The sequence below is a fragment of the Emys orbicularis genome, chromosome 7, assembly GCF_028017835.1.
Source record: "Emys orbicularis isolate rEmyOrb1 chromosome 7, rEmyOrb1.hap1, whole genome shotgun sequence".
Classification (NCBI taxonomy): domain Eukaryota; kingdom Metazoa; phylum Chordata; order Testudines; family Emydidae; genus Emys; species Emys orbicularis.
In genome coordinates, this window is record NC_088689.1 from 125,911,828 (window position 1) to 125,928,031 (window position 16,204).

Sequence of the window (16,204 nt, forward strand, 5' to 3'; positions counted from 1 at the left end):
CCATATTTGAAGACGATAAATGAAGCATGCAGGATTCCGACGGAAGCAGTGAATTAAGTTTGACCTACTTTTAAGTTGAAATGATCGAAGTAGAAGAAAAAGGCTTTTTTACTTTTGGTGGATGTTATGAAAGCAATGATGCGCTTCGAATACACTACCCCGCTTAATATTGTCCAGGTCAAATCTTTATTCAGTCATGTGCATGTCTTTCTTATTTTTTTCCCCCTCCCAGTGCACAATGACATGTGGGCAGGGCTACCAAATGAGAGCAGTGAAATGTGTCGTCGGTGCCTATGTATCAGTAGTGGATGACAATGAGTGTAACGCTGCCACGCGGCCGACGGACACACAGGTAAATGTTACACTTCTCTCCATCTCTTGTTCCCATCTTGGCATTGCCTCTTTCAGGAGTGATAAAATAAACATGTCTTTCCTCTTTATTAATTGTTCCTGGCTTAGTAAATCAATACCAAGATCTGCTCTTTTGAAGATCCCTGGGCCAGGGGGGAGGGATAGCTCAGTGGTTTGAGCATTGGCCTGCTAAACCCAGGGTTGTGAGTTCAATCCTTGAGGGGGCCATTTAGGGAACTGGGGTAAAAATCTGTCTGGGGATTGGTCCTGCTTTGAGCAGGGGGTTGGACTAGATGACCTCCTGAGGTCCCTGCCAACCCTATGATTCTATCTCCTCAGCTGGTGCAAATCAACATAGCTTTACTGACTTCAGTGAAACAATGCTAATTTATACCAGCTGAAGGTGTAAGGTCTACTCTGCAGTTAGACGCCTCCGGCTGGCCTGTGCCAGCTGACCCGGCTCACGGGGCTTGAGCTGTGGGGCTCTTTCATTGAGGTGCAAACGTTCGGGGGCCCTTCCATCTCACAGGGTCCTAGAGCCCGGGTTCCAGCTTGAGCCCAAATGTCTCCAGCGCAGTTAAACAGCCCCGTGAGCCTGAGTCAGCTGGCATGGACCAGCCCCGGGGTTTTAATTGCAGTGGAGACGGACCGTCGGTGGCCAACTTGAGTGGTTTGGGGCAGATCTCAGGCAAGAGCAGCAGAGCTTGTAGGCCGCGCCCTTTCTGCTCCAATGCTCTCTGTTAGCAAACCTGGCGGCGGGCAGGGCGTTCCAGTGTGCATTTTTGCCAGATCTGGTGAGGATTGAACGTGTACGTAGGCCATGAAATGGATCTGTACAGCCTTGTTGTAGTTGTCACGTGCTCTGTTTTTGATGTCGAAGCCACAGTGGGCTTCCTAGTGTCAGTTCTATACCATGGAGCATGCCTAGGGTGACCAGATGTCCCGTTTTTAAAGGGACAGTCCTGTATTTAAGCCCTCCTGCAGGTGTCCCAACTTTTTCTTAAAAACAGGCAAATTGTCCCATATTTTCTGTCCCCCTTCACCATCAGTACTGGCGGGTCCTGCTACTGGCTGGATCCCTTCTCGCGGTGAGTGGGTGGGTCCAGTGGCCGACAATAGGGGTGGGTGTATAAGGCTGGTGACGAGGCAAAGCTGCAGCGCGCAGGGCTGGCTGCCCCCCCTGTTGCTCCATCAGCGCAGGCCCCCACTGCGTGCCAGCTCTTGGCCAGCAGGGCACTGTCCCCGGGTGCATGCAGCAAGCTGCGGTGGCTGGTGAGTGTGGGCAGGCTACATGTCGCCCATAGGGACAATAACTCAAAGAAGAAGGAGCAGTGACTTACCTGTAGAGAAACAGGAGGGGTTTTTTGAGATGTTTTGTCCCTGTGGGTGCTCCACTACCCACCCTTCTTCTCCGCTGTCTTTGCCTCTGGGCTCCATGAATAGAAAACGGAGCAGCGGAGGGTCTTCCCCTCCCTGCATACTCTCCTACCAGACTATAAAGATGCATAGGGCACTGCTGACAACAACAACAAAAAAATCTCCAATCTAGAGCATGCAGGTGCACACACATCCTGACATGGAGCTCCCATCGGACAAAACATCTTGAAGAACTCTAGTTACTGTATACATAACCTGCCCACAGAGGAGAGGCACGCTACCTATAAATGAAGGAATTTTAGATCTGGCAAAAGATCTTTGGGTTACTCCTGTCTCAGTTGCCACTACTTCACAGTGTGCTGATCATAGATATCCAGTACTGTCCAAGGGTTTAGAGTATTTTTATACTTCTCCTACTCCATCTTCACTTGTTGTTACTGCTGCAAATGCAAAATCAAAACAAATAGGAAAGTCAACGCCCAAAGAAAGAGAATCAAGGAGACTAGACATCTTTGGAAGGAAAATTTATTCCTCAGTGTTTACAAGTTAGGATAGCTAATTATCAAGCCATGCTGTCTAAATATGATACTCTTCAATGGGCCATTCTGTTTGATTTTAAGAACAAGATACCTGTAGAAATTACAAATGAATTTAGATCAATCTGCGAAGAAGGTCACTTAATTGCTAAAACCGCACTGCCGGTTGCACTGGACACTGCTGATACTGGTGTCTGTCCAGTGGCTACAGCTATTACTGTGAAATGTGCATCACAGTTGTCTGCATCAGGTTTGCCTAAGGAAGTACAGGCAACCATTGAAGATTTGCCATTCGATGGACAGTTTGTTTAGTACTACAATGGATGAGTGTCTTCGCTCATTGAAAGGCTCAAGATCCACTATTAGGTCACTGAGTTTATAGACATATTAGTATTTAGAAGGAAGCAATTTAGTCCTCCTCCTTCTTCCTCGAGATAGAGGAACACTTTTCTGATACTTTTATCAACAGAGATCTTCTGACCAATCCTAGATGAGATTGAGATATCAAAAGAGGACAACTGGTCCGTCATCCTCTTTGGTAAACTCACAATCAGGACATATGCAAAAGCATCAGATTTGATGCCACAGTCAAGGTACTTGGACTAATCTACAAGGATCTATACCTTTTCCTCCCTCGCTTTGGTTCCCATCTGTCTTTTTTTCAAGAGGGTTGGGTGACAGTGGATTCTTCACGTATTGAGGATGGTTACACCATTCAGTTTCAATCTCTGCCTCCCTTCCAGTTCCTTTTTAGTAACTAGTCTTGTGAGAGCACTATGCATCAAGAGGGAGATGACGTAATCAATCCAGAAGCGACAGAATGGGTACCTCAAGAATTTGTGGGAAAGGGCTTGTATTCCCCTTATTTCCTCATACTAAAAAAGAAAAGAGGTTGTCATCTGAGCCTGGATCTCAGAAATTATTACAAATACATTTGATGCACCAGATTTGGTATGGTAACTCTAGCTTCAATTATTCCCGCTTTATATCCCATGGATTGGTTCATGACCCTGACCTTTCATGTGTTGATAAATCCTGCACAGAAGAAACATCTACCATTTGTAGTTTTAGATGTAGGCTTTCCCTCCTTTTCTATTCATTCCAAAGATGTTAAGGAAGGTAAGACAAGAAGCAGCTCGGATTATACTGATGGCTCCTGCCTGACCTCACCAGTTCTGGCTCTCAGAACTCCTGATATTGTGCAATCGTCAGTTTATCACGCTTCCGGTTCAGAAGGATAGAATCACAGTCTAGCCCTACATCCAAATCCAGCTTCTCTGTGTGTCACAGTGTGGATGGTATCTGGATGCCATTAGATAGGAAAAGTTCTGCAAAGGTACAGAATACAGTATATGCTAAAATTATGTAAAGTTTGCAAAACGGAAGCATTTTTCATCAGGGGCAATATGTAAAGGTCACATTCCATCTCCATGTTCTGTTCCAGTTATTTTGGATTATTTATTACATTTAATACACTCGGGACTCTCTGTTTCAGTCAAGGTATGTTTGGCAGAGATTTCAGCATTTCATCCGCCAATACAAGGGGGTTCAGTTTTTGGACATCAATCAGTGAATAGATTTCTAGATCACAGTTGGGGAAACTGAGGCACGGGGAGGTGAAGTGGCTTGCCCAAGGTCACCCAGCAGGCCAGTGGCAGATGCAGGAATGGAACCCATGGCTCCTGAGTACCACCAGTTCAGTGCTCTGTCTTCTCGCCCACACTGCTTTGTGAAAGCCTGATTGAAAGAGGCATAAGACATTGACCAGACAGTTCCTTATTTGGAACATATTTGAGGAAGGTTAAAAATTTGTCTCATTCTTTCCAAAACCAGCGTGACTTATGTTCAGTACATTTGCTCCAGGTCCAATTTTTTCATGTGATTACAAAAATTAGTTTGGCTGGTATTTTTCAGTAGTGCTTAAGGGTGTTAGGAGCCCAATGGCCATTGAAAACTGTTAGGAGTTGGAACGCCTATTGCCTTCTTGGTGACAATCTCTACTCTTGTCCCCAAAACTCCTTTCTTTGGAAGTTCATCATCATAAATGCAGATGACCTATGATTGTGAGGTTTGGTAGTTTTGAGGATATTGGCAAATCAAAAGCTGGATGCAATTCAGTTCCCCTCTTCCCCTGCCCCCCACAATGTATTGATTTCAAATTTTGCAGATCTGTCATGAGGACCTAAGAGCAGAACCTGCTTCTATTGAAGTGAAGAGTTTGTAAATAACAGATTGTAGGGCACCGTATATTTTTCCTTCTTTCTTAACTACATTGGGGAGATTACTTACCTGGAGCATCTGCAAATCAATAATCCAATATTTTTCATTTCCTCTCATGTGTTTGTTTGCTAGGACTGTGAAATAGCAGCATGTCCTCTCCATCCAGCTGCTCCAGAAACGAAAAGATCTATGCCCAGCGTTCACAGGACACAATGGAGATTTGGATCTTGGACACCCGTAAGTGTGTGGTCAATGGTTACATTTTATAAGATGACACATTTTTAGTTATCGTTGGTTTGATTTTTATCCCAAAGTCTGTGACATTGCGCGACAGGAGATGACTTCTCACTAAACTACTTGTTGATCTTTCCTAGTGCTCAATGACATGTGGGAAAGGTACTAGGATGAGATATGTCAGCTGTCGTGATGATCAGGGCTCAGTGGCCGATGAAGCCGCCTGTTTTCACCTCCCTAAACCTTCAGCGACAGAAGTGTGCTCCGTAACGCCGTGTGGACAATGGAAAGCCCTGGAGTGGAGTTCTGTAAGCAAATCCAGTTCTTACCAAAATATAATCTATATGGCCTGTTCCTTCAATTTAGTTCATATATTTCTCATGTACTCTGTCATCCAGGTGAAGGGGAAGGAAGTTGAGATGTTTCAACTTCTTTTTATTGGCAAGTGGTTTCATTTTAAAAAGCATCTCTCCAGGCTGGATATGAGTGTCTTCTTTTCCACTTGTCAATGCAGTGTTCAGTGACGTGCGGCCAAGGTAAGGCAACGCGGCAGGTGGTCTGCTTGAATTACAGCGACCAGGTGGTCGATAGAAGTGAATGCGATCCAGACGATCTCCCGGCAACGGACCAGGATTGCTCTGTGTCTTCCTGTCAGAACACCCATGACTCCGGCAGGCCAATCCACCCTTTCTCATACCCGGAGCATCCACCAAAACCCCACCCGGGGAGAAACCCAAACCAGAACGCTGGCCCCGCGCACATACCAGGGGGCAACCAGTGGAGAATCGGCCCATGGGGTGCTGTAAGTGTCAATTTATTCACTTCAGGCCAAACTATGAACCCTGTGTTCCATTTCCCCCCTGCACAGATGTGCAAGTAGGTACTACCTCGCTCCCCTGCACTCATTACCCATATGGGCCTTCTATTCCTTTGCCCATGCATACGGGTGGATCCTTAGCTCTGCTCCTTCAAAGCACCAGAAGGCACGGCAGGGTAAGTAACCTGCCGGGCAGAGGGCTGGCAACGTTACTTCCCTTGAGGCCAAGGACTAACTAGGGATCAGATGGTGCCTTTGAGTCCCCATGTGGTTCCTGGTCTTCTCCTGGGGCAGCGCAGCTCTGCTCCTTGCTAAGGGCTAGCGACCAACCACAATTGAGACTGTCTTATTTTTTTTCTAAACACACCCTGTGAACGCAGATTTGAAACAGTGCATTGCTAAGGTCCCGCTTCAGCAAGGTGATGAGGTGTGGGAGGAGTTTTAAATATCTGAGTGAAGTCAATGGAATGGCTCAGGCGCTTAAAGTTATGCCCACGCATAATTCCTTTGCTGAGTTGGGGCCTAAAGAGTCATGGGGGATTTGATGTTGGTAACAACAGGCTTTTCTGCTTGATTTACGTAGCCTGCAAAACACAGGCGCCAGCTTCCTCATTTCGCTGGGGGTGTTCGACCCCCGTTCCACCCCAGGCCCCCACCTCTTCCCCCTCCTCCCCCAATTGTGCCTGCCCTCACTCTGCCCGTCCCCCTCCCAGTGCCTCCTGCACGCCACTGAACAATTGATTTGTGGCGGGCGGAAGGCACTGGGAGGGAGGAGGAGGAGCTGATCGGTGGAGCTACCAATGGGTGCTGATCACCCACTGTTGTTTTTTTTGTGGGTGCTCCAGCCCCGGAGGACCCCCGGAGTCAGCACCTATGCTGCAAAGGTAAAAGGATGTTAGTTATGCTAATGCCATAGACTTTATATTTGTCTATTAACTCTAGCTCCTTTGGCGAGAGGTGGGCGTTTCACTTCCTGTTGCACGAGCGCACTCCCAGAGCTGTGTTCTCATGGCCCTTCGGGAGAGCCAGTGGAAGCTAAAGCAATAACTGGACGTTATGGCAGCGTGGGTGATTGTGTTTTGCAGTGCTCTAGTACGTGCGCTGGGGGATTCCAGCGGCGGGCTGTGGTGTGCCAGGATGAAAACGGATATACTGCAAGTAACTGTGATGAGAAAGCAAAACCTGTTGAGCAGAGATCATGTGAATCTGGCCCTTGTCCTCAGTGGGCTTATGGCAGCTGGGGAGAGGTGAGAGCCAAGTGAACCTTTTCCTGTCTCTCTAAAGACATAAGCCAAGGTTTTCAGTTGGGGGGCAGGGCGGGGAGTTGAAAAATGAAAGAAAAAAATATTGACAGTGGTTAGCAAAATGTTTCGTTTACTGAAAAACGAGTTCTTGGGAGCTGAAACAGTTCTGTAAAGTGTCTGATAATGTTTTCAATTAAGTACGTCGCAGAAACTTTTCCGGACAATGACAGATTTTGAAAACTCTCTTTAAAAAAGGCCATTTTTTGAGAGAAAAGCTACTCATTTGAATTATGTCAACCTGCTCTAGTGAGTTTAGTGTCCAGCTTCAGACATCTTCAAAAGCACTGGGCTGGTGTTTAGCACTTTCTAAAAATTGGTCCCGTTTAATGTGTCTTATTCTGAGCACCCAAAAATAGTGGCCCCCAAAATCTCTGGTCCCTTCTGAAAATTAAAAAAAACACCAACACCCTCTTCTGGGGCCTGTCTCACCCGACCCTGAAGTCCGTGGAAAGATTCTCATTGGTTTCAATGGGGGTTGGCTCAGACAATGCTCCATATGCAAATTACTAATATTATAACTCCGTTCTCTGTTGATTTCCTTTCTCTAGTGCACAAAGTCATGTGGTGCAGGAACAAGAACAAGGCTTGTGGTGTGCCAGCGCTCTAACGGGGAAAGGTTTCCTGATCTGAGCTGTGAAATTCTCGACAAACCACCAGACCGTGAGCAGTGCAATATGCAGGACTGTCCTAGAGATGCTGCCTGGAATGCTGGTCCGTGGAGCTCGGTACGACCATAACATATTTCTCTTTGTGACTCTTTTTATAGATGTTCCATAACAACAAATCTAATATGCTTAAAGCCAAGGTGTTAATATTTTGTGTCATAAAACTGCACTTAAAGAAGATTATTTACAATATATTCAGTGTGACACATTCAGGAAGGGCTTACATTAGCAAGGTAAACTCCTTTAATTTAAAAGGCACTTTCTGCTAGATAACCAACTTTGTACATTTTATTACATTGCAAGCACTATGCATTACGAGTCTTGGTTATGACTGAGTTCTTTGTATGCAAATTCAAACCTGGCATTTTAAGCAGTACATTTAAATTTAAATGAAAGTTTTGATTATATTTTATGTTAATATTTTATTGTGCATTTCTTAGTGCACATGTTGCATTTTCTCTGCAAAAAAAATTGTAGTTACGGGAGGATTTTGGTGCTAAGTTGCCCTCATTCGCAAGTATGTGTGTTTATAAGTGTGTATATATTAGTTTATAAATATATACACACCCACACAGAAAACACATGCACATTCCTACATTAGTATAATGCATATATACATGTATATGTACTTCTATATACACCTCTACCCTGATATTACGCGACCCGATATAACACAAATTCGGATATAACGTGGTAAAGCAGTGGTCCTGGGGGGTGGGGCTGCGCTGTCCGGCGGATCAAAGCAAGTTCGATATAACGCAGTTTCACCTATAACGCGGTAAGATTTTTTGGCTCCCAAGGACAGCGTTATATCGGGGTAGAGGTGTATGTACATGTCTGTTTATACATATAATGTCCTTTATTCTCAGCTGTGGAGCATATAGTGCAACTGATGAGGGGCCATGCTTAAAGTGGCTTTAAGCTACCCTTGCATATTTCTCTGATCCTTGGTCCGATCCCCAACCACTGCTCTAAATTACACTAGCTGCCCGTGGGACTATCATGGCAGCCAGGGATCAACAGGAAGTAGGGAAGCCCCCTTACTTTAGGTCACCTTTCCTCTCCAACCTCTGGGAGGGGAGTGGAATAGGAGTGGTTATGCTGGCTCTGTGCCACTGGGACGATTCTCCTGCACTGGAGTGATCCACCCACAGCTTCAGCTCTAATGCAGGGGATGATCTGGACCATTATATAGCATCCTGTAGCTTAAAACTCTACCCTGCCCAGCCTGGGATCTGTCTGCTCTGCAAGGTGAACTCCACAGAATAATACTGACTTCCTGTATAAAAGGCCCTCTCCACCTGAGGACAGGTGGAATTCTAGTGCTCCTGGCTGGTTGCTAACAGGTGCTCTTACACTGAAGTGAGTGTGGGACTTGGGACGCTGGCTAAATAAAATGAAAACCATTTGATGTGACCATTTTAAAATGACATGCAAACACGTGTCAAAATGTATTGTATATTTTGTTATAACATAGCTGAAGGTTTTTTAAAGGTGATTTGACTTGAAAGCACTTTATAAAAAAAAAAGAGGCCTTTTTGTAATATATTGACTTCCTTAAACACTATGGTTTTAAAAGTCACATTGCTGGAGTTTAACGTCACTGTAGTTTCTGTGGATGTTTTTGGTAACATTTCTAATATTTTTTTCATACCTCAGTGAATTATGTGATAGCCATAACATTGCTGAATAGTATTTATATGGTGCTTCATCATTACAAGGGACAGATCTGAAATATTTAATTTGAGGTGCTAATGTATCACTTTTATACTGATAGTTGGTGCTAACAGTGAATGAGCTGAGCACTACTCAATACCCGATGCAGTTGTTTTGTCCCACAACTACGTACTGAAAATTGCTGCTAACTTCTAGTTCATGTGCTTGAATGTTTGCAAGACCCGAAGGAGATGGATAGACTGTTCTGTTGTTTTTTGGTGTAATCCAGCATTTGGCATTATCACCACGTCTCTTCGGGAACAGACCATAGGGCTGTACGCAGCTCTGGCGTAACTGTCAATTTCAGTGGCGTTGTGCCCACTTACACCACAGCTGAATCTGCCCCCCAGTGTCTGATAGACAGGACTCCATCCTGCATTCCTTCCCCAGCCAAACCTCCCACTGATGCCAGGTGTCAATGAGCTGGGTCAGGTGTGCAGAATCAATCTTGCAGCACTGGGTGCATGCAGCCGTAAACTGTGTTCTTAGTCTTATGCTAATTAATGTTTGCTCTAACTCTTCAGTGGAGAATCTTGTGACCAAAGTATTCAGTAGTAGCGTCACTCGCTCCTACCGTCCTTTCTCTTGCAAAGTTCCCGCTGGAGAAAGATTTTCAGAACTGAGCCACTATTGTTCCTATGTAGGGTCTTGATTTTTCATGTCAAGTATCTTATCTGTTATTTGCCCGAGCTCTGCCGTAAGTGATTCCAGAGCTGTATTTGAGGACCTGGATGATAATCTGTGGCTCAACAAGGAACCAAAGTTTTGTCTCTCCTGAAAAATATAATAAATATATATGTATCCCTCGTTTTCATATTACCATGCGCTACTACAGTAGGTAGTAGGGAGAGTCCAATTTTTATTATTGTATCGCCTCACTTGCTTCTAGTTCTGACATTGATTGCAGACGTCATTCGGTAGCCGTTCATACTTCATCTGTTCAGATGGAGTGTCACTACCATATTTTTGGTCACTTTTGAAACAAGAGTATAGTATTAGCTGAAACTTTTCAGCAGTATGGATTTATGTATTTATGTAATAAAGTGTATTTATTTTTCCAATATTGTTATTTAATTTTATATAAATATTGCATACATTTACAATGTTTAATGTTAACATCGAACAGTGAACATTAAAGACAAGTAGAATGTAATCAGAAATGAATTTGTATAATGATTTCTTGAGTCTTATGCTAAACTACAATAATACACTTAATGCTATAAGATGGCAAGACTTTCTGAATAGGTGATGTAAGATTATATCTTCTGTCAACAGGTTTTTAAAAATCAGTATTATTTATTTAGTGCTTCTCTAAGGAAATCAGTCATTCATACTAAGTAATATAAACTATATTTAGAAAGACATACATTTAGTTACTTTTGCAATAATAAGACCTCTCACTGTGACTACAAAGTACAGATGAGTCATTTCATGCAAGTATTTAATTGGATAGTGTTCTTGCATGATTGACTGAAATGTATTATGTAAAACAGCAGAACTTAGACTGTTCATTTTATTAATATTTAGTCCTGCAGCCCTTACTCAGGCAGATTTTGTAGTGACCTTTTATGAAATCAGATGGGGGGGAGTTTTATCTGACCTAAACATTTCAGGATGTAGCCGATAGATAGAGATTTTATATATAAAATTTTTAAAGCTGTGTGTGAAATCCTACCATTATCATATGGCATGGCAGGTGTAAATGCACCAAGCATTACCTTTGTAATGTACATTCCGGGGGAACAAAAGAATCACAAAACCATGTGGTACCTTTGAAACTCCTTGTTTATTCAAGAACATTTAGCGTTCAAGCACTGGGGGAATCATCATCCATCTGATAGACCTGCTTTTAGGACACAAACATATAAACACTGTGACTGGGGATAACTAATACTTTCTTAACATTCAGGTGCATAATTAAGTTGGCTGAGAAAGAACAACTTTTTATGTACATGCAAATGGTGAAGGGAAACATTCGCACACTTCTAAAAACTAGGTCACCAAGAATCCGTACACTCAGAACCTTGAATCCATGTATCCAAAAACTGTCTGGGTGAAATCCTGATCCGGTTGAAGTCAATGGGAGTTTTCCCACTGACTTCAATGGGATCAGAATTTCACCCTCCTGAGTATAGAATCCCCACTGAAACTGATGTGAGTTTCTTACACACAGAGGTCGTGGCGAATTGAGCACTAGAGTTGTGAAAGCCAGTTCTTTGAAAGAGTAAGCAAATCATAGGGTACATACTAGTAATATCTCTGTATTTATTGAGGTGGGTCTCTTATACCCTCACTGCGTGAGTATTGTACTCAGTGATTTTAATGGGGGTTATGTCAAATACTTGCAGGAGAAACTGTGGTCTCATTCTGCCATTCGATCCACATGGGCAGACCAATCCAGGCCTTGAGTCCTATAACTGCATTTGCAAAACAACATCTGATTGGCTGCGTACAGTTTATCAAAAGCCTGCCAATAATCTAGACTTTGGTTTGCTAAATCATGAGGCTACATCAACACTGCAAACAATCCTATTAAAACTGAGCACTTCAAACTAATGGCATACAGTGATTAGAGGGTAAATAATCAGGGTATATGTTTTCTCAAGAAAATAAATGATTGCATTAGTGTACCCTAATAGATAGCACAGCTGTACATTGATATGAGATCTGTATAATGAAGAAATTACTTATCACAGGCTTCACAACCTGCTCACTTCTCTTCTGATTAGAAAACACAAAGGGTCCAGTGAAGCAGTTATTTTACCCAATGCTATCCCCTTGGTTTCAGTTGTGACAGTCACGGAGCTGCCTGGCAGTGGGGTATAAGTCAGTGTTGAATTTGGCTTGTATTTGAGATAACTCTAGAAGAGTATTATCATTTTAAACATGATCTACTGTGTGATTTTTGCCAGCAGGTCTCCTTGTTTATCCATCATTATTATCAAAAGACTTTAGCCAACAGAAATGTTCAAAGGGGATTTAGGGCCAGATTTTTAAAAGTATTTTAGGCGCCTAGTGGGATTTTCAAAAAGCATCTTGGCACCTAAAACTCATTGATTTCAACTGATAATAGGTGACTAGATGTTTTTGAGCATCCAAATAGATGCCCTAATTTTGAAAATGAGACTCAGGTACTGCAATGCTGAGTGCAGCAACACCTAAATAACTTTTAAAAATCTGGGCTTATGGGCATGTCTGTGCTACACCCTAAGTCGATCTCTGTTACTGCGGTGGCTGATATTTACACTACTCCCTTCTGTCGGTGGTGTGCATCCTCACCAGGAGTGCTTCCACCAACTGACGAGGGGTATTGGGGGGGGGGGGGTGCTGAGAGCCCTCTGCGCAGCTCCCTGCCAGGAGCCCAGCTGCTTCCTTCCCCGGCCGGCTCTCGGTTCCCCGTTCCCAGCTGGCAGTGGGGGACAACCACCTGGGCTTCTTCTCGGCTCCTTGAGTGGGGAGTCTCCGGGCAGCAGCCTGGCTGGGAGTGGGGAAGACAGGGGCAGTCATGCTCTAGCCGCCCAGCTTTTTTATCAATTTCATGGCTCCAGCAAGGGACCATGACATTGACCAGGCAGCCAACAGCTGATGCAGGTAACACGGTGTCTGCACAGACACTGCTGGCCCTAACTACACCCACATAAGCCCTACGCCTCTCCTGAAGGTGGAGTTGTTATGACGGTGTAGTAGGGCATTTACATTGGCAGGACAAGGCTGTAGTGTGTACGCTGACATAATTAGGTCGACGTAAGCGGCATTACGTCAACCTAACTGTGTAGTGTAGACCAAGCCTGTGTAACATTTCTGGTGACTAGAGTCCTTTGAAAACAGTGACTGATAAACATGCCTCCCCCACGGAGCTAACTGAAAATGGGTTGGAGAACGGCACTGTTTCCAGTGCCATGAGAATGATAATGTTCTTAGCAGTTAGTATGTCAGCTCTTGCCGAAGCACAGGTGATAACCAGAGGCAGATGTGGTTGACTATAGCTCTGCCAGTCTCCTCTATTCCTCAGAAAATGTATTTGCTCTGACAGCAACATTACCCAGGTGCTGCCTGAGCCTTTACGCTTACTTTTGCTGTAACAAAAACACCCTTGAAACTGACGAGATGTATATTCAACAGAACTGCTCATTCCCTCTGCCTTTGCATTGCTTCCCCCGTCCTTTGCCTCTTCGACGTCTGTTCAGACTGTAAGCTCCTTACAGCAGGGAACTTTGCAGCTCTGTAAAGTGTCATGTCCCCCCTCCCTCCATGGCCACTATAGAAATAATAATGATCAGTCTCTGGACTCTTATGTGGGGGGACAAAATATTGTAGCAGCAAGGAAAGACAGACAAGGTTCTAAGGTCCTTAACGTTGCCAGATAATGGGTGGCATTATAGTATGTGCTCAGGGACGCACTGAGAAGTAGATGGCTTAACAAAACATATAATATTTCCATAAGAAGTTGCAGCAAATAAAGTGAGAGGCTCCATATTCTATTCACAATCTCCTAAGCTATCCTCTCCCTCTGTGAAAGCCACTTTCTGCCCATTTCGACTGTGAGCTCTCTGGGGCATGGATTGTCTGTCTTATCTTAGTGGCTGTTCAGTCCTTCTGACTCCATGTACAGCCAACTTCCAGGTGTAGGTTAAAAGAAAAAGAAAAGCTGGTAAATTTGGCCCCTAGGTCAGGATTAGCTCTGTAGAATTCTTTAGACCTGTGTATGAAATACAAATGTTTGTGTTGATTTTTTTAAAAATTGTATTTAAACTCTTCAACTCTCCTTGTCTTCTGTTTGGTGTTTGATTCAATCTACAACTACCTTTATCACATGGTAAAGTGCAGTTGAGTTTATAGCATCTTGAGCTTCCCGTTTCACTCTTCCTGTCTAACTATTCCTTCTTTGTATGGGCCAGGGAAACTCTAATGCTACTCTCCTTCACTATGATGCCCTCAGGGTTCCGTTGTTGGGCCCTCTTCCCTTTCCTCGCCTCCTTAAATGCAGTCTTGGGCATCACTCATCTGCAGAGGGTACCTTGTTCCATGTGCCTCTCCTGCTTCAGCCCATTCCTCACTTTCTGCCTCATCAGTTGTTGACTCCACCAAAACTTGCTTCCTCTCAGTGTCTTCCAGAACTGAAGAGATCACCCCAAACCACCACCACTTACAGCTGAGTCAGATCTCACCGTCACCTCAGTGATCCGAACAGAAGTATTGGACATGAGGTCCTTTTCCTTCAGCATCTCCAGTCCATGTCAATCTAAGTGCCAGCACCTCCAAAACCTTGGCCACGTTACCTGAAATACTCAAGGATTGGTTTAATAGCATAGGGATCAGATCTGGAATATCTGGATTCACTAGAGCCCTAGGTTCAAACCCTGACACAATCAGCTCAAAGCACTGTGGTCTTCATGAGCTTAAAGGGCTGGGATTTTCAGTGCCGGCTATAGTCCAAGGGCGAGTCCCTTGGAGATTTAGAGTAATATGTCAGGAACAACTAATTCCGGAGGGGGTCACAGTCACAATATGGCCCTATACAAACTAAGCATCAGTTATTATATTGTTTAGCATCTCACAGACATGTACAGTTTAGGGCCCCAGTTCAGCAAAACACTTAATGCATGTGCTTAACTTTAAGCATGTGCTTAAGGCCTCGTTGACGTCATTAGGAGTCAAGCACATGCTTAATTGCTGACCTGAATAAGGGCTGAATTTTGCAACTAAGAATCCAAAAGTAGGAAGCAGTAGCTGGACCAGGATTACCTTGATGCTTTGTTATAGGGATTAGAATTACTGTAGCAACCTTTCAATTTGTGAAGTTTTGTGGACATATGTATTTTTGGAGGCACTATTTTGATGTTCTTTATACACTGTATATTTTCTAGATTTAAACAAATAAACCTGGAAAATTCCCAGAAGGAAAAAACATCAGGAACTGAAAGTTAAAGTGGTTACAGTAAATCTAACTCTTAGACACAAACTAGTTTAATACATAATAAATTACCATTGTTTTTAATCCCAAAATCATGATAGTGTTCGTTTGATTTTATCTGGAATGGAGAGTATGAGCAGTTGAAAGTACTTACAATGTTGAAGAAGTTAATTTCGTACCATTATTTGAATATAGATAAAATTACTCATTTTACTACAGGAGAAATCATTTTATCCTGTGATATTAGATGAGAAGAGACACTTGTGTGAAAAGGAGCTGTGTACACACACGCGCGCAAACCCCAAAGAGTTCTGATTGTGTCGTGGTTTGTAGGGTCACAGTACTCTGAAACTTCCATTTATTTTTCTAAGAATCTGTTTGTGAATAGGAATACGGGAAAACATGTTCTGAGAGTTTTTAAATACTCATTTAAAGACCATTGCGAAACATCTTATTATTGGTGGGATTGTGGCATTTGACACGACTCAGACAATCAGCATAGAATTGACCTTAGCATAATTCAAAGGCATGTAGTAGTTTTCACTTTGCTCATGTTCTGTTGAAAAGCTCCTTAAGAAAACCAAGCAGTTTGTCTGAGTGTGACTATGTTAATATGAATGACTGTTACTATGACACCTGTTCTCCCTTTCAACTGCATTATCTGCTGGTAAATCCACCTGCAGACCATGGGCTTCTTTTAACTGAAATTCTGTCAATGATCCAGCATCTTACGCTGCTTCCAAAGAGCAAGGCTTAGGGCAGGTCTACACTACAGCCCAGATCGATGCTCTGAGATCAATCCACCGGCGGTCGATTTAGCAGGTCTAACGAAGACCCGCCAAATCGACAGCAGATTGCTCTCCAGTTGACCCCTGTACTCTACCCCCGACGAGAAGAGTAAGGTAAGTCGACAGGAGAGTTTCTCCCGTCGACCCCCCCGCGGTAACTCGACTTAAGGTACGTCGACTCCAGCTACGTTGTTCAGGTATCTGGAGTTGTGTAGGTTGACTTACCGCAATAGTGTAGACATAGCATTAGTTGTTAGGAGGTTGCTGGGTGACTCACCGAGG

At 43.7% G+C, this 16,204-nt stretch overlaps 1 protein-coding gene across 2 annotated transcripts in view; it reads left to right on the plus strand.

The window, feature by feature from the left end:
* ADAMTS9 (ADAM metallopeptidase with thrombospondin type 1 motif 9) overlaps nucleotides 1-16,204 on the plus strand; it is a 135,603-nt gene that overhangs the window by 72,224 nt on the left and 47,175 nt on the right. For both annotated transcript variants that reach the window (XM_065407328.1, XM_065407329.1), the window contains 6 exons: nucleotides 233-352; nucleotides 4,617-4,721; nucleotides 4,859-5,026; nucleotides 5,233-5,520; nucleotides 6,621-6,782; nucleotides 7,388-7,564. In XM_065407328.1, coding sequence (XP_065263400.1) covers nucleotides 233-352; nucleotides 4,617-4,721; nucleotides 4,859-5,026; nucleotides 5,233-5,520; nucleotides 6,621-6,782; nucleotides 7,388-7,564 — 1,020 coding nt within the window. The remainder of the gene's footprint in view (nucleotides 1-232; nucleotides 353-4,616; nucleotides 4,722-4,858; nucleotides 5,027-5,232; nucleotides 5,521-6,620; nucleotides 6,783-7,387; nucleotides 7,565-16,204) is intronic.